Below are 23,105 nucleotides of genomic sequence, written 5' to 3'. Positions count from 1 at the left end.
AGTATATAGTTTATGATGAGAAATATAAGCACCTTCATTTAAGTAACTACAAGTTTTTTTAAAAAAAATACTGTAATACTGTAATGGCTGCATGATATAAAGGAAAGTATGAGCTTTGGAGGTAACCTGACTAGGAATTAAATTAGCTCTATTGCTTATTATATGTGTGACCTTTGGCAAGTGGTTGGTCCTTGTGGAAACTTGATTTCTTCAAATGTGAAGTGGAGAAAATAGTGCCTACCTTTCAGGGTCGTTGTGAAAATTATATGTGATGATTATGTAAAGTGCTCTTTACCTAGAACACTTTCAAAGGATTATTCCTTTCTGTTCTCCATTTTTTTTCCTTAAAGAGAGAGCTCCCTGACTTGAACCAAACATCCATAAGGGGCTGACTGTAGGCTGCTGTGCTTTCCATTTTTAAAACAATGATGTATTTTTCTGACAGAATTTTAGCTTTGTGTCTGAATGAGCTCTTTTCCTTTCTCCTTTTCTACTCTAATAGTAAATAACACAAGCTCTCGTGGCAATTTTGTCCTAAATCAGGTTAAGTTAGATGACCAAATGTGACCCCAAACCGACAACTTGGCATACCCATAATCAAAGCAATGTCTCCAATACTGATTTATCTGCAAAAGGTTTTTTTTTATTACTGATGCTCCCCTACCTCCTTCATTTGCTTGCATGGCCTAGTTTGTCTTTCATTTGTAGTATTTTAACTAAGTGTAATCATCATCTCCCAAAGGAGAGTATCGCAGATTCATAAACAGAACCACTGCCAAACAATGTACCTCTTCTGCATAGTCAATTCTGCTAGAAGCTGGGTTAAAATGCCATGAAGATGAGAAGCAGCACTTAGGAATTAATTATGTTTTTTCACATTTAGTAAATAGAGATTGCCACGATGTTTAAAGAGTACAACGAGATGAGTCCTCTGGATTTCAAAATAAATGACAAACAAATTGACAAAAAATGGCTGGGGGACTTATTTATTTTTGCCAGCATTGTTTCTCAGACTAGTTAATCCAAAGACATGAATCCCCCTGACTCATGTCAGATAATTTTAGTGTCTGCCCATCTTAAAATCACTAGTTTCATTTGAGCCTGCTGAGGTTTTCCCATACACGAACAACGTGTTCACAGAGTGTGGCTATGGGATCTGACACAGGAACTAATCCAAGTAGGTGATGCTTTCTGCAGCCTACATTTTGTAAGGCACTGTGGTTCAAGAAGTGAAAGCCATATCATATTTGAAACTCCTACCTACTTCAGGTGAGCTGAAAGTCAGCATGAATCCCGAGTCAGTACGCTTGTTATATTTTATTTATCTCTGATCTACTAGTAGATTGAGTCATATTTGTAAAACATCATTTGAATTGATTTCAACTTGTCTTGCACAGTAGGCTTCCAACTTGGTATACAGCTTGTGTGCAAGCACAAGTAAATTGAAGCTATCTCAACAGAAATTCATGTTTAGAATTACTTAAGGAAGATTTATTTCCAGGGTAGTTCTCTCAGCAAATGGGCTTACGTTCCTCCCGTTATGGAGGAACTGGAATTGAATAGTGGAGGGAGAAGTGGGCTGCAGGTCAGGATTTTGACTTCTGTTTTCAACTTAGCTATTTAATAGTTGTAAACATAAGTGTCATTTTGACCTCTTTGGATTCAATCACCTCACCTGTAAAATAAGGATGAGGACAATTGCTTGCCAACGTCAGAAAGTCATTATGAGAATGGAATTAGAGGACTGCAAAAGCATTTTGCTAATGGCAAATCAGCACACAAATCCGAAGCATTTCTATCTGACCTGCATCATTCCAGGGAATACCATTTTTTCCAAGTACCGTTAAGACTTGGAGACATCTGGAATAAAGCATGGACTGATATTTCTAAAATTGAGACCATTTTTGCTGTCATTCTTTTCGACAATGAAGAGAGGCCCATACGATAAAATTAATTGATTTCCTTCTCATTGTCCTCATTGATAAGATGAAGATAAAAATGGAAAATTTTTCATTCCTCCTGTAAGAATGTAAGAGAAATCAACTTAACCTAACTGTGTATCTTTCTCCTTTAAATTCACCAAACCTTATTTTTAGTAGCATCCTTGATATTTAACTTGATATTTTTTCTTATACCCTACAGTAGACATTAGTACAGTTCATCAAATTTTTAATCTCCTCCTTTTGGAATATTGCATTTCCTTTGAGGGTAGATGTGGTCATAGGACTTGGTTTGGCCAATGAAATGTGAGCTGAAATGATGTATTATTCCTCTCCTCCTCCCCCCAAACCCTGGAAAAGCACTGAATTGCCAGTTTGAGACTCTATGGAGCTTACTTAGCTGCCAGAAGATCAAAACAGCCTGAAATATTGACAGCACACATAGGTCAGCTACCCGGAATAGTTACCCAGACCTGTAGAGGATTTCACATGAGTAAATTTTGTTTTCTGTTAAGCCACTGAGAATTTGGAGTTGTCTGTTACCACAGCATAACTGAGCCCATTATGACTTTATTGTGATACAACCCATGTGTCTTTATTGCTTGAAAAGAAATACGAAATTTCTCCAAGGCAAGATGTTTTCACATGACTTTTAATAGTAAATTTTTTGGTGTGGGTATCAAAAATATTACGCAGAATTTATGTAATAAATAATCTAGAAAAAGCCTTAGAAACAAAGGAGTGTTTTGAGGTTTGTAGAAATAGTGTTGATAGTATAGTTCTACCTTTTGAAATTAATGATACAGGTAATCGCATTTTGAAGAAATTATTATGACGAGGGCTCTCAGGCTCTTAAAAAGATTTATGTAACTTGCTCTTGGGAAGAGGTTCAGCCAGGGTTTATGCCCACATGTGTTTTCTCCCCATTATCTTTGACTACCTCCCAAATCTATTCTGTAACATTGGATTCATTCAGTCTGCCAGTATTTACTGAGTGCCTTCCCTGTGTATTTGAGTCGCAGCTCTCTTCTGTAAAATGGCAAAAAGAATACCTAGCTTTCAAGATTGAATGCTAAGGTGAGAAAATGATGTATCCAAAACATCTGACCTGCTATCTAGTATATGTTGGGAGACAATGTCAAGTAACAGGCTAACCATTGGGTTTGGGTTTGAGTCTGTGCTGCACCATTTGCTAATGGTATTATAGTGACAAGGCACTTTACTTCTCTGAGCTTCAGGTTCTGCCTTTGTAAATGTGGACAAAAACGTGATTACCACATTAGTTTCATTGATATTTAAAGGAGCTATGTCTCAGGTTCCCATGATAGTGCACAGAAGACACTCAGTACACAGTAATTATTATGTGATAGTTCTAGGCTCAGGAAAGAGGATACAAAGATGGATAAAGGATCTTTGAATTCAAAGAAGGCATAGTCGAGTATGAAAGGCAGACATGTAGTAACGTTTATGGTAGTATAATAAAGAGTGCAGTGGAAGTGTGCATAGAGCATCCTGGTGGAACTAGGGAGGAAGAGATGAATTCTCATATTAGCATTTAATATATTTTTGATGAATGGCTGCAACAATAGCAGATTCTGTCAGTTATTTTCCTTACTTGGTATGGGATTGAAAATGTTTGGAGAAAATGTCTAGCTCGTTCCCAGATGGCCCACTCAGACATTGAATGAACCAGTGAATGATTCTGTTGCCTTTTTAGGAATGAGGTAAAAATGATCAGCCTTCACTAATTGAGTAGTACTTTGTGGAACTTCCACAGGACAGAGGCTAAAGGAAGTTCTAAGTCATCATCTTATGTTTTGTCAAAAATGAAATACAACAAAGCACCTGAACAGCGATAAAATCTTTATCTATGGTGACCAACCTGAAGTAACATTTGTTTAAGTAGAATTAAATAGATATCTTCTATATAAAAAAGGTGAATTAAAAATAATTATTTAAACGAGTTTTAAGATCAAATGTCCTGTTGTTTAAAGAATAGTTTGGGTTTTATTCTTTTTTGTGTGTGAAGCATGACATAGCTAACTCTGGTGGAAAATATAGGAAAACAAAAATATTAAGAACAATCTTTAAGACAGTTCCAGGACAGTGTTTCTTATATGATTCCAATATTTTCAATACTAGCTTATATAATTATGTTTTTTCTCTTCATCCATCACCTTATCTGTATTTCCCACTCATAATAATAAAGAGAAATAGCCAGCTAAAACATTTGATTTAGTTGACAAATCTTTGACAGTTCATGCATCTCCAAACTTTAGTACTTTATTACTACCAGCATTATGTATTTAAATGAATGCAGCCTGTATCAAGAAAATAAAATGACCATATTGAAGGGAGAAAAAGAATAAACTGCAGCCTTCTTCATGAGTAACACTAAAAACTGTTAAACACATTAAAATCCCATTTAACAAATAGAACCTAATGAACACTGGGACTGCTCAGTGAATACTAATGTGGAATATTGCTGGGAAAGATGTTTGAGTGTTGAAATTTCTCAGAGCTCAAAATGGTTACATAGATTAAGGAGAGGAACATCTGTTGTTTCAAAAGACAAATGAAGGTTGGCAGTTCATTGAAAATATTTTTGTTTTTGTTTTGTTCTATTTTAAATTGTTTCTTAAAGCAGTCAATTACTCATTTTTCTATTTTAAAACATTCCAGTACTCTTTCTTTACGTTTTGCTCATTAATTTTATATTGAAAATCCTGGGATTATATCTATATACAATTGACCAGGCTGCTGTTTAGTAAGTTGTGATAGTCTTTTGTATGACAATCAACTAGTATAGTAATCATGAAATCTTCTAATTCTGAAATTAAAGTGATCAGAAATACAAGTTTATCATGTGACAGTCCATTAATTGCCGGCAATTAGATGTCACAGTAAATTCAGATGAGTTCTGGCCTCTGGCCTCAAGTCCTAATGCTAGCAGTTTTCAATTTATTTTCTTTGTTAGATAAAACAAGTAAGTTTTCTTCTACTTATCTGATTTTATTCATCTGAAATGTGGATCCTGGCTTCAGCGTATCATTTGTTATGGAGTATGTTACACATTGTTTGTAATATAACTACATTCCTTTCATCTATCCATTTATTTATTCATTTATGTATGTATTTGGTCTTGTATCCATCCATTTATCCATCTATCTGTTCATCTACCCACTATCTGTCTATCCTTCTATCCATCCAGAGATTCATCCATCCAACAAAAATGTGTTGAGCATGTATGGACGTGATCAGGCTAGGTAGAGAGATGACACAACAGGGTCTCTGTTCTTAAGGAGTACTCATAAACTCATGCTAGCATAAACAAGTACTATCCTTATTTTAGTAACTCTTCCAAACCATTTGTTGTGTTAAAAATTGCCAGATCTAGGAATTTCACTCCTAGTTATATACCCCAAAGAATTAAAAACAGGCACTCAAAAATAGTTGTATACAAATGTTTATAGCAATATATTTACAATAGCCAAAAAGTAGAAATAGCCAACCATCCATGAACAGATGAATGGAATAAGAAAATGTGGTATTTTCATGCAATAGAATATTACTCATCCATAAAAATGAATGAAATACTGATATGTGTTATAACATGGATGAACCTTGAAAACATTATGCTAACAGAGAGAAGCCAGACACAAAAGGTCATGTATTATATATGTCCATCTGTATGAAATATCCAGAATAGGTAAATCCATGGAAACAGAAGCAGATTCTCAGTTGCCAGAGGTTGGGGGAACAGTGGACTAGAGTGTGACTGCTTGATAGATACAGGGTTTTATTGTGGAGGGGGCAGGGGGCTAATGAAAGTGTTTGGAACTAGATAGAGATGGTGATTGTACAACACTGTGAATGTATTAAATGACACTTTAAAGTTGTTAGTTTATGTTTTGTGAATTTCACCTCAATTTAAAAAATATTGCCAGTGACACTTCATATACAAGTTTATTTGGTGGAAAAAATTACCGTTTGAAATTTTTTTTCGATCTCTATGTAACCTGAACACTGTAAAACAGTGATTTTTAATGCTTGTAGGATTAAGAAAATCGGGGTAAAAACAATAAAGATTTTAGAAACTTGTTGCTGAAAAGCTTAGGACTTGGTTAAAGGTTGTCACTTCTGAAGATACATTTAATGAGCTGATTAACTTTGTTCTCTGGCTTGATTACAACATAGATTCTCAAACTGGCAAGCTCTTTGGTAATTGTGAATCGCCAAACAATAAAAATCTACCACCACTCTTAAGAAAGCAACTAAAAATGCATACCCTAGCAAGAATCAGTTACATCTTTTTTATGGTTAAATAATGGCATATTATGTATTATGGAGGTCTGTCAATCATTTTAAAAAAACAATAATTATTATGAATCAATAGCAGTCATTTAATTTTGTGCTCTTAGAGTTTATTTAAAATTTATTTTAATACATTAAAATGACAAAAATCTAGTTTTGGGGATGGAAATAGTATTTCTTGTACTACTCATGTAGTCATTTTGATCCTGTTGCAAGAGTAAATATATGTTAATAAAATGCCTAACATTTTATAACCACGTATATGAGTTATGTACTATATCAAGAACTTTACATTCATTATTTCATTTAATCCTTTAATCAGTCTCATCAGGTATGGACTCTTGTTTTATCTCCATTACATAGATGATGATATTGAGGCCGAGAGATGTTAAGTAATTTTTCCTAGGCTACGGGACTGGTAAATGTCAGAGACAGGATATGAATCTTGATCTGTCTGACTTCTGAGTTTGTGTTCTTAACAATGAAGATTTTACATTTTATTTTTTTAATGGGAAAAAGCCAATAAGACACTAATGACATTTATTTAAATTGTGAATATATATTGGTTGCATATTTGGAAAGAAATACATACACACACTATACATATATACCACTTATGTAACAGCATTTTTCAATTTGGCCAAGCCAGCTTTTCCTAGGAATAAGGAATGATACCAAATCTCTGTGCTAAAATCACCAGATTGTACAGGAGTACCAATAAAATGAAGCCCGTAAGTACAGAAAACAGTGAATTTAGTTTAGGCCCAAAACAATTTAGGAAAATAGTTCTAATTCAACTGAGCATTTGAAAAAGTTTCACTTTTACCTACCAACATGAAGATCTATCTCTGAGAAAAAGCAACCAAAATAATTTCCATCTTTCTTTTCTTTCTTTTGCTTCCATTTTTCTTTAAATTTAAAAGGTTGGACTGAATATTAATATTATGTCCTTCTGCTTTTCTAGTTTAAATATTAAAAATAAGTCAGTCATATGAATGTCTTCTGTTTTAAAAATTCCTTCAACTATGTTTTTTTTTCTTTTTTCTTTTTTGGCTGCGTTGAGTCTTCGTTGCTGTGCACGGGCTTTCTCTAGTTGCGGCGAGCGGGGGGCTACTCTTTGTTGTGGTGTGTGGGCTCCTCATTGTGGTGGCTTCTCTTGTTGGGAAGCACGGGCTCTAGGTGCGCGGGCTTCAGTAGTTGCAGCACACGGGCTCAGTGGTTGCAGCGTGCACGGGCTCTAGGGTGCGCAGATTCAGTAGTTGTGGCTCGCAGGCTCTAGAGCGCAGGCTCAGTAGTTGTGGCATGTGGCCTTAGTTGCTCCGCGGCATGTATAATCTTCCTGGACCAGGGATCGAATCCATGTCCCCTGCATTGGCAGGCGGATTCTTAACCACTTCACCACCAGGGAAGCCCCTTCAACTATGATATTAAACTCTGTATCTCAAAAAAAAAAAAGGTGGGGGGGAATCAAAACACATAGCCAAAAACCAAGAAATGAGCAAGAATAGTCATATCTTTTCAACATTTGATTGTGGTACTGGTTGTGAGCGCTTTTAACTGGGCTGACTTTGCCTAATATGATGAATGACCACAGCATCAAGTTATGGATATTCATTTGCCTTCTTTTTCAACATAAAAATTTGCTTATATTTACATCATTGTTTCTATACTATTCCTCAAGAGATGTAACACCTAGGAGTTTGTTGCTTATCTACCATTTATTTTTCCTTCTGCTCCAGGCTGAGCTCTGTTGGCCTTGAATCTGCTGTCCCCTATCCTACTGACAGAAGCATTGCAGCAGCTGTGGAAGTTTGTCAATGTCCATCAGGGTATACTGGCTCCTCCTGTGAAGTAAGTTTGCAAGAATATAGCTTCAGTGCATTCTAAGTTCCTTCAGCATTATTTTCCATAAACTATTCTAAAATAAGCTTAGTTTTTTCATCAAGGATTGCACAAATGATAGTGTATTATTAGTTAAAGAAGAAACTCCAATGTCTGCGAAAAAGTCATGACTTTCAAATAGTGTTACTCATATAATGCCATCTTGAGATCAGGTTTCTTGTAGAGATATTTTGCCTTATGACATATAGCTAAAAATCTGATGTTTTTTTAAGTGTTTGTTTTCAATTTAATCTGTTGATAAAATAGGATAAATCATGGTGGAATAATATTTCAATATATTTCTCTTTCATTTCCACCTGAGTACTTATGAGGAATTTAGCACCATTTCTTTTCTTTTTCACACTTTCCACATTTTTTAATCCTATGTACCACATTCTTTCTCTACTTTATTCCTAAGAATACAACCAAATCACAATCATCTGAAGGACTCAATCTTTAAAATGTCCAGAACATAATATATGGAAGAAATACCTTAATCTAGAAAATTTCCTACAGGTCTTTGATTTGTTTAGCACCTAAAGTTTTAGATATTTATTGCCATCTCAATATTCTAGATTTATAATAAGATTAATGTTCCTTACTTAATATCACAGTGTGTCTTTCTAAGGTAATAATTTTTATTTACTTTTATGTATTTTCTTTAGGTAGTTTGAAAATTGATTTTACTTGAAATCTGGTCAAAAAAATATAAACACCATTTCCCTGATAGAGGGCATGGCTTGCGGATAAATGGGAACTTAAATTCTTTAAAAATGGTGCCTTTAAGGAATCATCTGACTGTACCAAGATGTTCCACTTCAGCACACTACCCCATTATGCCATTTACAGAAATACCCTAGGCCTTGCTTTGTCGTTTCTCTTGTACTTTAAAATAATGCATGCTACGGGAGGATACTCAGGGCTTAGAGTCATACTGGTGACAAATGTGTTTTCTTTAACTGGGCTCAGATTCACCTATCCGGAAATAAAACTAAATGTAATTCACTGTCACTTTTCCAAAATTCAAATAGAGAAGAGAAAAATAATCATGGAAATGAATTAGCTCTCTCAACCCAAATTTGATTTTACATGTAAAATAAATACTGTACTTGATGAAAAGTATTTTTTTATTAAGAGCCTAGCAGTTTTTATTTCAAACCAGAAAGCTCTCTTTGAACCTTTATGTTCTTATTTCAACTGAAATAATAAATACCTTGATTCTATTCTTGGTTTAACACTTATTCCTACATTGTTTACTCTCAGTGCTCTTCATCATCTTTTATACAAATTTCAAATGCCCATTGAATCTAAAATTGTCTGAATATTAGAATTATTTAATTGGTTATGCATTTTGTTTCTTCTTTTCTTTCTTCAAAAGTATTTATTAAGAATCTTTGGTAAATTCTGCCCTAGATGCTGAGGGGATTATCAAGAAGATTACATCACAATCCCTGTTCTTAAAGAGCTAACAGTCTGTTTAGGGAGACAGAACAAATACCTATGAAAAATTGGATCACAGCCCTATATAATTAAGGCTCCAGTAACTGGTACAGAAGTTAAGTGCAATAATCTTTCAAAGAGGTGAGCAATTCCAGTGGAGAGAGACATCACAGAAAGTATCCTAGGGTGGAAAAACCTCAAATTGGATGCGAAATAATGGTAACAATTAGGTAGGAAGAGAGAGAAGCAAGCGAGTGTGGAAGAGTCAGAACAAAGAAGCAGAGTAGGGATAAGAAAACCTTCCTGTGCCTCTCACATGATAATTGATAAATAAAGTTACTTTGGAATCCATAAAAGAATTTAGTTGAATCAGAAGACAATGAACTCTGGAGTTTCTCTCTGGCTTCTTAGTTTTTTCTACTCTAATAATTCCTTCTTTTCTTTATTGAAACTTCCTATCCTTAAAGTCACTATTAACTATTCCTATCCTTTCCTAAATTCATTTGCTTTTTTATTGAGTTCCTAAGGCCAGGCACTCTAGTTTTGTTATCAGTAATATCACTGGATCCTTTAAAAGCTGAGTAAACTCCAAAGACTATTAATGTCTTAATTCTAGCTTACCAAAAACACATTCTGTAACTCCATTATAAAATCACTCTCTTCTGTTTTGTTTGGGTCCACAGTGTTGATTCAGAATCCTTTTTTTCTCATTTCTACTTCTTATAAATCCCCCCACAGTTCATCTTTCAAATATTTTCATACTTTCCTAGTATCATCATAATTCATTTCACTTGACAAGTGGAACAGGTGAGGAAGTGAAAGCAAAGTTTGGTACTAAAAAAAGGTGTTTTAGTTCAAATCTCAGTTCCCTCTTCTATATGATGCCACAAAGAAAATTTAGATAAATATGATAAATTCCATGAAGAAAATAAACAGGGTGCCTTGACAGAGGTACTGAGAATGGGTATAGGAAGATTAGATGGGAGGGACTACTTTATGAGAGGTTGTCAGGAAGGTTTTCTGAGGCGGTAGCATCTAAACTGAGTTTAGGGTCAGCTTAGGTAAAAGGAGCTGAAGAGGAAGTGAAACAGAGTTTGGAGTCAGCAAGGAGCTGAGTGGGGGCAGGTATGGCTGGAGCTTAGTAAGCAAGTAAGAGAGTGGCACAAGGTATGATTGAAGGAGGCTGACCATTCAGAGCTTTGCATGCATGATAAGAACTTGTGGTTTTATTCTAAATGCAATGGAAAGAAGGCTTTAAGCTGGGTGATGCCATGATCTGAGTTATATTTTTTTGAAAAAGTCATTATAACTACAGTGTGTAGAACATATTGTACATGGCAGGAATGGTAGGAAGGAAAATGGTTAATATGCTACTGTGGTAGAATGCAATGATGATAGTGGTTTGTTAGTATAATGACAGAGGATGTAGAAAGACATGTGTTTATTCTAAATATATTTTGGTAGTAGAACCAATAGGACTTACTGATAGACATGCCATGGGAGAGTTGAAAAAACTAAAGATTTTAAGAATGAGTCAGATGACGAGCTTGAGCAATTGGATGTGGTGCCATTTACTGAGTTGAGGAAAACTGGGAGAGGAACAGTTGTGATGGGGAGGATGGAATCAGCAATCCATTTTGGAAATATTAGGTTTGAAAGAGCTATGAAGTGTACTGTCAATGTCCAATGTAGGTCCTGAACTCAGAATATCTGTCTGGTCTAGAGATATGTATTTAGAAGGAATCATCAACTAGGGGACTAAATAAAATGACCTGGGAGAACCCGTGGAAAGAAAAAGAAAGTGACTAAGCCCCCAGGAGCTCCTGACAATGAGAAGTGGGTTGAAGCAGAGGAGACAGCAAAGAAATGGGGTGGAAACTTTGGGACTGTAATATCATGGAAGTTTCGAGAAGAGGACTTTTGAGGGAGATAGGAATCAACTAAACCATATCTTGATGAGAGAGCAATAAAGTGTTGATTGTAGAATTGTTCATTGGATTTGGCTCCCTGGAATTTGGTGACATGGACAAGAGCAGTTTTAATCAAGTGGTGATAGCACAAGACTGATTAGGATGGAATGAAGCATAAAAGGGAAGTGAGGAAGAAAAGACATTTTATTTTTTTAAATTTTTTTCTTTTTTTAAACTTCTATTGGAGTATAGTTGATTTACAGTGTTGTGGAAGTTTCAGGTGTACAGCAAAGTGAATCAGTTACACACACATATATATATATATATCCATTCTTTTTAACGCAGTCTTACTGAAAAGAAAAACAGGTAGGTAACTGAAAGTTATAAGATATTAAGGAAGTAATTTTGTCTTGTTTTTCTGTTAGCTGATTTTTGATGGAGATACTAGATCATATTTTCAAGCTGATAGTAATGATCCAACAGAAAGGAAAGCTATTACTGATGCAGCACAGAGAGGAAATATTGGGAAGACAATAGATAATGGAATACAGATTACAAGTGCAGTGATATTCCTTTGAGAGGATGAGGAATCCTGCATACCTGTTCCAGAGGGGAATATGACAAATGGAAATATACACTTATGCTTGTGGACTTGGTAGTGGAAATTTGGCTTCCAGTGGCTTTAATTTTCTCTGTGACTAATGAGATGAATTTACTGGCTAAGAGAGAGGTGTAAAGAGTTGGGAAATTTGAAGAAAGAAGATGGGGTATGAGCAGTACATTTGCAGATATATATATATATATCACTTATTAATGACAATTCCATGAATATTTGTCCTGAAAAGAGTAAATCAGTTCTCTCCTTGTTATCAACACCCTTAATTTCTACCCCCTTCTGGATATGTAGCTTCACTAGTTTTTAGAAATGTATATTACATTACAAAATCTCTTCTATAATGAGTCTAGGGTGACAACATTTTTAATGAGGAGAAATTATTAGAAGAGGTTAGAAAATTGACACCTTTTCTGTACTGTGCAAATTAAGAGGAAAGTTGTTTTGTTTTCCTTTCAGATATGAAGTATCAGCTCATCCTTTTTTTTTTATGTGTTTGCTATCGATGTTCACATTTAAGAGTCCTCATATCCTGAGGCAGAAGGAACATTTCCAACAATACACAACACAATTCTGTATTCTTTATTACTTCAGTGGTTTCTCTCTTGTTTCCACTTTCAACTGGGAAAAAAAGGCCTTTTCATGATATATTATGTCATAGTTAGCCATCCAGAAATATGGTAAATAACCCACAAAATGCAATTTTAACTTGATGGAGATCATAACCTCCTAGAGGGCAGTGAAGTTTGTCCCCTTATTTTGCATCCCATCCAATTTATAGTGACCCCAACGGAAGATAAACTTAAACATGACGGTGAACTGAAAGCCAGCACAGACACACAGATACTGTATGGCCCAAATACCCTTTTTCTAATCAGAATTCTATTTTTGGACGGTAAAGTGTTTCACACTTAAAAAGGAAATGATAGATATAAGTAGAGTTCTAGTAGAATAATGCCATAAAATAAAATATCAAGGGAATAAATATATGGTAAATAAATCATAAACTATTTTGTGTAAATTTGAGAAAGCATAATAGGATGGAGGAAGTTGAGAATGAGAGGTATAAATTATATATGTGTGTGATCAAATGTAAAAGCAGATGCTACCTTTCTTCCAAATGACTGCAAAGATTTTCTGAAAGTGACAGTTATGGGCAGTTTGTACGTGGGAAAGGGAGGTCACTCCAGAGAATCTACATTCCTTGGAATGACATTAGGTGCTCTCTTAGGCTAAGGTTCTGAAGAGTCCATTTCTGTCGGCTGCTTTTTTTCAGTACTTTTTCTTCCATTTTCTTATCTGTGCTTTTTACTTTGAGACTGTCATGTTTCAGTTCTTTATATCTCTGCTTTATTTTGCTATTTCAGAAGAGACATCAAGCTAATGCTTCTTCTAATCTCATACCTGCCAATAATACTAAGGTTAGTACGAAGCTCCCATGTCAGGAGGAATAGCTCTGTAGCAATATTTCCATAATGACAATGCTTTGACAAGCACATTTTCTGGGTTTGCTACCTAAATATTTTCCTGTACCCAATAAAGACAAAAAGCAAACTTTAAAAAAATCCCTGAGACTAACTTGAAGCCTTATCTTCCTTTCAGTCTTGTTGGCCTAGGCACAGACGAGTTAACGGCACTATTTTTGGTGGCATCTGTGAACCCTGTCAGTGCTTTGGTCACGCGGAATCCTGTGATGATATCACTGGAGAATGCCTGGTAAGTGCTTTCTCCTTTGGAGATGCTGATTGACAGGGCTGAAATCAGCTCAATAGGCCCTGCAATTCAATTACTACCTTTGGGACCTTAAATACTTGAGTCAGGAAGTGATTTGATGGCACTCTTTATATTGAACTGAGTTGGAAGCTGAGAACATTCTTTCATACGTGGTCTCCCTGACTAACAAGCATTAGAAAGTGTTTATTCATATTAGTCTAAGAATTGAATTAAGATCAGATACATCATAGTAAAGCATAACTAATGACTGGGATACCTATCTACCACAAATATATATAGTTTCAATCCCTTCCATAAATCTACCAAAAAATAGACTGTATTTCTGTAGCAGAAAATAATTTATATCCCCATAATATGAAAAGTATAAAATGTAACCTCTGTAATAGGCATAATTCAGTTTTTTTCACTTTGAAAATGAGGGAATACTACACTTTTTTTTATTTTCAAATGTCAGCATTTAACTAAATACAAAGCATCATATATAGATTAAAAAGTAATAAATATATGCAATACATATTCACCAGAGCTGCTTACTCCTTCTACAATTAAGTCTATACTTTAACCAGAAAAAAAGCTCTGCAAAAGGCAAAGTACTTTCCATCCTGCTAAGAAGCTTTTGGATTAGAGAATTACACTGAATAGACCATTCTGATTAACTCAAGGGCATGTTAGTTTTATATTGTCTGACATGGCATGAAGCTTGAAACAACACTTCTCATTTCATTAGTCTTGCAGAAACACAATTTGAAATGGTGCCAGTTTAGGAAGATATCATACTCTCGTTTCCCTGTAGAATTTAAGGCAGACTCTGTTATCTGTCTTTCTTAATGTTCTCTCTTTCTCTTGCTCATTCTTCCCCCCACCCTTTTTCTTCTTCTTAAAAGCTTCTGGAAAAAATCCAAAATGAAAATTCAGGGCTTTTGTTTCAACGTGATTTGGTATTTAGGCTTACTGATGCTCTTTCTGTTTTCTCTATAGAAGATTTTGTTTAATTGCATTGCAGTATAAAGCGTGATAGCCTTAATTTGTGGATCAGTAGATTTTTCAAATGGCATTGTTATGAATAGAAAGACTAAGTGATTTTCATTTTAATTATACAATAAGTCTTTTAAAATGTACTTTGGAAAAAATACTGAGTTACCTTTAAACACTTTACTAACATGCAATAGGAAATATTCAGCCCAAACCAGATATAGATTTGCTTTACTGAAACCTAGAAAGACAAAAATAAATATTTCATGATACCAGACTTTTAATGTTCCTAATAGTAATATTTCATGTTGCATTCATTAAGTCTAAAATCATGCTGTTAGTTCATTTGGTTATGTAATATTTCTAAGAATGAAAGCCCATTGTTTTAGAATAAAATAGTTTCATCCAGCATAATTTTGGGAGGAAGAAGGGAGGGGATCAATGATATGTGAGGCCTTCTACTAATGAAGCCTAGTTTACTGACTTTGTTTCATGGACAGGGAGATAGGAGGCTCCTTCAAATAACACAATGAATCTTAGGGAAACAACAGAGATCTTGATGATAGAGACAGAATCTGGGGTGTTTTCTGAGATTTCCACTGTAGCTGGTAAATAGGTGATCATGTAACATATTTCTGGAGACTTTCAAATGCTCTTTATCTGAAATGGTATTGATAACTAAATGCTGATGTTCCATTTTGAGTATATTCATTCTAATGTGATCCACAAAGAGAAAAATATTTAAATGTTGCACATCAAAGGCATTCTTACTGTTTGGTTGACCCGCATTTTAGCTTCCTTTTCTTTTATTATTTATGCTTCCCCCCACCAGCATTAGACAGAAAATTTACAAAACTTACAGATAAACTGCTTTTTAGTTTGGCTTTGAAATCTAATTAGAAATTAACTGAAATATTTTTTGATATCAGATCAAAATCCAGACCTCTGTTATAGGGCGGACTTACTATATATTTAAAGGTCATTTTGACTCAAAGTACTTTTGAAGTGACCTAGGAAACTCTCAAGCCACATGGGAAGATTGGATACTTGTTCCTTGTCATTGTTCTTGTGATAAGCGATGTGAATAGACATTTGGAAAGTACTTTTGCAGCAGGACACCTGTAAAAATAACCAGCCCATCAGAGTGAACCTTTTGTCTTTTTCAGTTTGGGTTTTCCATTGTATTGTTGTCTAATATTGTTTTATGGTTTCAACTGCAGAAACACTTGAGTTTTAAGATTAATTTTATTTACATTAACTGAAATATGACATTAGGAAATGTAAGAAACTTCTACATGTTATTTTTCTTTCAAATCAGTAAAGAAAAGCAGGGTCTCTGAGTTGTGCAAGATTTTCAGTTGAGTTTTAGAAATACCATTTTCAACATGGTTAAAACATAATCAGTTTTATAATCTTATTTTTTAAAGCCCCTAAGTCTTTGAAGATATAATTTTGATTGTGTCAATCTGACAATATGCAAAGAATATTGCAAAAAACATACTTTTTTTTAGTAAGAGACAACTTTAAACTTGAAAACTGCAAGGAACTAATATGAAGATGAAATCAAAGAGGAAAGCCTTTCATCAAATTGATCCATGTTTTGCACCTTCCATCCCAATGTGCTGTTATTTAGACAAATGTGGATAATAAAGTTAACACCTTTGCTACTTTGATAGAGGGTTGCTAAACAAATTTGAGAATTTTAAATACCTTAAAGGAAAACCTATTTTCAAGTATCACCAGATACTAAAGAATTACCTACTCACTGTCATGAAACTCTCATGAGATTTCAGAGCTTGAAAACTTCATATATTTTGAGCTTAACTCCCACATTTACAGAATGTAAGCAAGTGGATTATTGGATTTTCATTTAACATTATCTACAATAAAGAATCTGTCCCTCTCCCCAAGGAATTTAACAAGCTATGTTCAGAAGTGTTTATTTATGGGTTTTTAAAATTAAATCCATTTACTAAGTGTAATTAAAATTGAGCTTCTTAAAAATATACTAAAAGAAATAATAATTCAGAATTTTCATTGAATCAAACTGGCTATCTCATTGGTCAATCAGATTAATAAATTTTTACTTTATGCTTAAAGTGAATTTATATTTTGGCTATTAGCCATTTCCTCTACCTATTTAGTTATTGATGATAAAATTAAAGGTTTTGCACTCCAAGCTCTGATGAATTCTTTTGAAATAAGGAAAAAATAGCATTTTATATGCTTGTAAAATTAAAAATGTATTTCAGTCATAATAAATCCATATCGTATGATAGGTAATAGGCATTAGATACATTTTATTGTATCATTGGAGACTGAAGAAGTTATGTTTACATGATGCCAAAACATCATTAAAACTTATCAATGCTTTATAGACAGTTTCATTTGTTGATTATCTGATTGCTCACCTTTACCAGTCTTGATCAATTTTGTGAACACAAAGTGGGTTTATGAATATACTTTAATTAATTTGAAGAAATCAAGATATAAATTACTTTATTTTGATTTTTTTTATTTTTGAAAAGAACATGGTTTCAAAAAATACTAATTGACAGAAAAATACCATTTCAATTTTAAAAAACAGTGTGTGTATGCAGAAAATTATAAGACACTGATGAAAGAAATTAAAGATGATACAAATAGATGGAGAGATATACCATGTTCTTGGATTGGAAGAATCAACATTGTGAAAATGACTCTACTACCCAAAGCAATCTACAGATTCAATGCAATCCCTATCAAACTACCACTGGCATTTTTCACAGAACTAGAACAAAAAATTTCACAATTTGTATGGAAACACAAAAGACCCTGAATAGCCAAAGCAATCTTGAGAAAGAAAAACGGAGCTGGAGGAATCAGGCTCCTTGACTTCAGACTACACTACAAAGCTACAGTAATCAAGACAGTATGGTACTGGCACAAAAACAGAAATATAGATCAATGGAACAGGACAGAAAGCCCAGAGATAAACCCATGCACATATGGTCACCTTATCTTTGATAAAGGAGGCAAGAATATACAGTGGAGAAAAGACAGCCTCTTCAATAAGTGGTGCTGGGAACACTGGACAGCTACATGTAAAACAATGAAATTAGAACACTCCCTAGCACCATACACAAAAATAAACTCAAAATGGATTAAAGACCTAAGTGTAAGACCAGACACTATAAAACTCTTAGAGGAAAACATAGGCAGAACACTATGACATAAATCACAGCAAGATCCTTTTGACCCACCTCCTAGAGAAATGGAAATAAAAACACAAATAAACAAATGGGACCTAATTAAACTTAAAAGCTTTTGCACAGCAAAGGAAACCATAAACAAGACGAAAAGACAACCCTCAGAATGGGAGAAAATATTTGCAAATGAAGCAACTGACAAAGGATTAATCTCCAAAACATACAAGCAACTCATGAAGCTCAATATCAAAGAAACAAACAACCCAATCCAAAAATGGGCAGAAGACCTAAATAGACATTTCTCCAAAGAAGATATACAGATTGCCAACAAACACATGAAAGAATGCTCAACATCATTAATCATTAGAGAAATGCAAATCAAAACTACAATGAGATATCATCTCACACTGGTCAGAATGGCCATCATCAAAAAATCTACAAACAATAAATGCTGGAGAGGGTGTGGAGAAAAGGGAACCCTCTTGCACTGTTGGTGGGAATGTAAATTGATACAGCCACTATGGAGAACAGTATGGAGGTTCCTTAAAAAACTAAAAATAGAACTACCATATGACCCAGCAATCCCACTACTGGGCATATACCCTGAGAAAACCATAATTCAAAAAGAGTCATGTACCACAATGTTCATTGCAGCTCTGTTTACAATAGCCAGGACATGGAAGCAACCTAAGTGTCCATCAACAGATGAATGGATAAAGAACACGTGGCACATATATACAATGGAATATTACTCAGCCATAAAAAGGAACGAAACTGAGTTATTTGTAGTGAGGTGGATGGACCTAGAGACTGTCACACAGAGTGAAGTAAGTCAGAAAGACAAAAACAAATACCATATGCTAACGCATATATATGGAATCTAAAAAAAAAAAGAAAATTGTCCGAAGAACCTAGGGGCAAGACAGGAATAAAGATGCAGACCTACTAGAGAATGGACTTGAGGATATGGGGAGGGGGAAGGGTAAGCTGTGACAAAGTGAGAGAGTGGCATGGACATATGTACACTACCAAACATAAAATAGATAGCTAGTGGGAAGCAGCCGCATAGCACAGGGAGATCAGCTCGGTGCTTTGTGACCACCTAGAGGGGTGGGATAGGGAGGGTGGGAGGGAGGGAGATGCAAGAGGGAAGAGATATGGGGACATATGTGTATGTATAACTGGTTCACTTTGTTATAAAGCAGAAACTGACACACCATTGTAAAGCAACTATACTCTAATAAAGATGTTAAAAAAAAATAAAAAATAAAAAACAGTGTGTTAGGGAAATTGTTATGTGCCTTGTGGTTTTATTATTTATTGGTATACATTTTTAAATTTTTCAATATTCTCATTTTTAAATTATGAGTGAAGCAAGGCCCTCGCAGCTGTAATACATTAGTGCATTGTCCACATCATCAGAGCCTACTGAGGTCCAAATTAATCTCTGATGTAAAAGGCCATAGTGTCAGAGGATTTGTAGGATTAGCCATAGTTCTCATTGAATCAGCAGTTTTAAGCTGAACAATTGATTTTTACCTAAATCAGGTACAATTTCCATTAAACATATATTATTAAGACTCTATAACTATACACACATACACACACTCACAATCACTTGTATTTCCTTAAAAAAAAAACCAAAGAAAAAAAGGAAATACTATTTGCATAATGAAAAAAATTTATAATGAATTTCAGTCATCTTTTTGTAAGTATTCATATGCTGAAACTAGTGTGTAGTTTATAAGCTAGATATTAAATTAACTTTCAGTGCTCTTTCCCAGCTGTAAAATTGACCATTTAATGTGGAAAATTATTCTTGCTGGCGGGGAATAGACTAATGATTCTGTAGATGTATTTTTGGTAACATGTTGATGCTTGATACCGAAATAATAAACTCTGATGTGCATTTCTTCCTCAGAACTGTAAGGATCACACTGGTGGCCTGTATTGCAATAAATGTCTTCCTGGTTTCTATGGTGATGCTACTAAAGGAACCTCTGATGACTGTCAGCCCTGTGCCTGTCCACTCAATATCCCATCCAATAAGTGAGTAACAAACTTAACCTCTCTCAGGAGCTGGGAATCCAGTTCTGCAAGTGCATTTTTGATACAGAATTTACCCTTTCTCTTGTCACACATAAAAAAATAATAAATTTATGCATGAATTTCTCAAGAAGATACTGTGAGGTTTTCTAAATATAAAACATTTAAAGTTATGGCTATTTATTCCACAGAATTTTTAGTATTTTAGCTCTAGTTTGGGGGATTTAATATCTAAGAGACAGAACTCAAATAGGTTTTCTAAACCAACTCCAAAGAACAGAAGACATATATTATACAAATGTAGACCTGTGCCCACAGGCAAGCACTAGCACACACACACACACACACACACACACACACACACACACACACATCTTCATACTGTAATAAAAAGACTACTAATATAAATGCTGCTCATTTGGGTCCCAGTCACACAATATTTGTAACTCTCAGGCAAGTCATAAACCCCTCAAAAAGGTAAAATAAAAAATCAGTTAGTTGAACTTTAAGCACCAGTTCTGTCCCTTAGCGCAGGGTTTATCATGTTATCATATATCATATTATGTATATATATATATATATGTTTATCTTATTGATATAGTTATAATGGTATTATATGATAAATTATATGAATATTGAAATATGGGTGATAATTTACATCTTATTTTACATAAACTACATCTTGAAAAAGTTTAATGCAAACTTCATACAATTTCTCTACTCATCCAGGTTTCTTTCTGTCTTTTTTTAAAATTTTCTGTTTGTTCACCTAAAATAATAACCTTTTGTAACAGATTTTGATTTTTGTTTGTTTTTGTTTTGTTTTGCTTTATCAATTTTTATTGGAATATAGTTGTTTTACAATGCTGTATTAGTTTCCTGCTGTACAGCAAAGTGAATCAGTCATACATATACATATGTCTACTCTTTTTTAGATTTCCTTCCCATTTAGGTCACCACAGAACACTGAGTAGAGTTCCCTGTGCTATACAGCAGGTTCTCATTAGTTATCTATTTTATACATAGTAGTGTATATATGTCAATCCCAATCTCCCAATTCATCACCCCCCCTTCCCCCCTTGGTAATCATAAGTTTATTCTCTACATCTGTGACTCTGTTTCTCCTTTGCAAATAAATTCATCTGTACCATTTTTCTAGATTCCACATATAAGGGATATTATACTATACTTGTTTTTCTCTTTCTGTACCAGACTTTTAAAAGTATATATTTTGTCTGCTCTTCCTTTTACCTTTTAGGGGAACAGTGTATTTCAGCTGCTCTAATTCACTTTCCCCTTAGAGCAGCCATCCTTTAAGCAAATACGTAAGCAAGACCCTGAAACCAAAAATGTTTTTTTATTTTAATGGGGCATATTATGTTGAACAATAATCAACACTTTTTACTAGTAAAAATTATAAATAACTATAGTTTTAAATCAAAGAAATTGTAAAAATTTTTCTTAAAGGCAAGCTTAGTGCTTAATAAAATTCATATTATTTTATGTACTTTCCACCTGTTTCTAAATGCTGTTATTAATGCTTGCAGAGCAAAAGTTTTTAATGATTTTTAATGAAATCTGTCGGTTACAATTTTTTAATGTGAAGGTGTTATCAAGTTGGTCATACTCTGAGGTCTTACCCAAGATATTCCTAATGGAAATGGTCTTTTGTTACTAGAGTCCATAAATACTACAAGCTAAAGACTTTGAGAATAATTCTGTCATTAAATTTAAAAGTCCTCGTAGGAACTATGCTTCCTACACTTCATCTCACATGAAATCCTTGTCCTCTTTCCTGACAACCTTCCTCCCTCAGAATTTTCCATCTTAGTCACTGGAAAAGAAGAGAAAGAACTAAGATTTAATGAAAGCAGCCTACTACATTCTAGGCATAGGCTCAAGCACTATATTTGGCATTATTTTACCTTCAAAAACTATTCAATAAGTGGGTATTATTACTGTTATTTTATAGATTAAGAAAAGAGTTTCCGAGTGGGAAAAGAGCATTATAGTGCCAATTCTCAGAGAATTCCTTGATTTAAATGCTGAGTTTCATACTTTCTAGCTGTGTGACTCTGGGAAAGTTACTTAAACTCTCTGTGCCTCAATTCTCTTGTCATTAGTTGTGATAACAGGACCCTCTCATAGGGTTCTTGTGAGAATTACATAAATTAAAATACACAAAGCACCTAAAGCAATGACTGAACATGGTGAGCCTAATATAAGGACTGACCATTATTAAGTAATTTGCTCAGAGTCATAAAATATTAAAGTATCAGAGTTGGAATTTTAAGTTTAAAGTCCAATGTGCTTTCAATGCCTCTACAGTTTTACATTGAGGGCTTCTTTAAAAAACACACTGCATTTTAAGTGATAACATTAAGAGACTTAAATGGGAAATGGGGTAACTATATATTAGTGATCAGAACATTTTCAGAATTTAGGGCATGAGCCTGGATGGTTACAAAACTGAAGATCCTTTGGTAACCAGGGATGTCAGAGAAGAGGAAGAAGGCAAAAGGAAAATAATGAATATGTTGGTCATAAGATGACACAGACCTTGCTCTCTGGTGTACTTGTGAAGGGTCAGATCAAGCAATGGAGAACCTACTCACTCACGTAGCTGAATGGAATTTTCCAGAACCATCCAATGTATACAAAACTTTCACTGAGGTGAGGAAAACAAAGGGATAGCATCTGGCCACTCATCTGCATTGCACTCCTTCTCAGCCAAAATGTCAGTGGCATTCAGCACAGCTGACCATTCATAGTACCATGGGAATCCTAGCCTAATACATTTGCAGAATTATGTAATTTAGTGAATATATAGACCTTATGAATTTATCCTCAAATTAGACCAACATTACTATAAATGCAGAAGAGCCATTAGGGAGAGAACTTTGCTTGGGTAATTATAGGCATTCATGACCCATTCTTCTCTGTTTACTGTGCCTCTACTTTAAAATGGATTCTAATTGTGTTCCTGAAAGGAGAAAGTCAGTAAGCGTTAAAATACCATCCATCAGTGCTAAAAAGGATTGAGGTCCCAGTGTCCAGTGATAAAATG

At 34.5% G+C, this 23,105-nt stretch overlaps 1 protein-coding gene across 2 annotated transcripts in view; it reads left to right on the top strand.

Moving 5' to 3' along the window:
* Positions 1-23,105, top strand: part of LAMA2 (laminin subunit alpha 2) — a 626,305-nt gene that overhangs the window by 366,619 nt on the left and 236,581 nt on the right. For both annotated transcript variants that reach the window (XM_082406304.1, XM_082406303.1), the window contains exons 15-17: positions 7,994-8,105; positions 13,701-13,814; positions 19,914-20,041. In XM_082406304.1, coding sequence (XP_082262430.1) covers positions 7,994-8,105; positions 13,701-13,814; positions 19,914-20,041 — 354 coding nt within the window. The remainder of the gene's footprint in view (positions 1-7,993; positions 8,106-13,700; positions 13,815-19,913; positions 20,042-23,105) is intronic.

Source organism: Balaenoptera borealis (genome assembly GCF_965194805.1).
Source record: "Balaenoptera borealis genome assembly, chromosome: 9".
NCBI classification, from domain to species: Eukaryota; Metazoa; Chordata; class Mammalia; order Artiodactyla; family Balaenopteridae; genus Balaenoptera; species Balaenoptera borealis.
The sequence above is the reverse complement of the archived record's forward strand: the minus strand, read 5'-3'. Positions and strand labels throughout refer to the sequence as shown.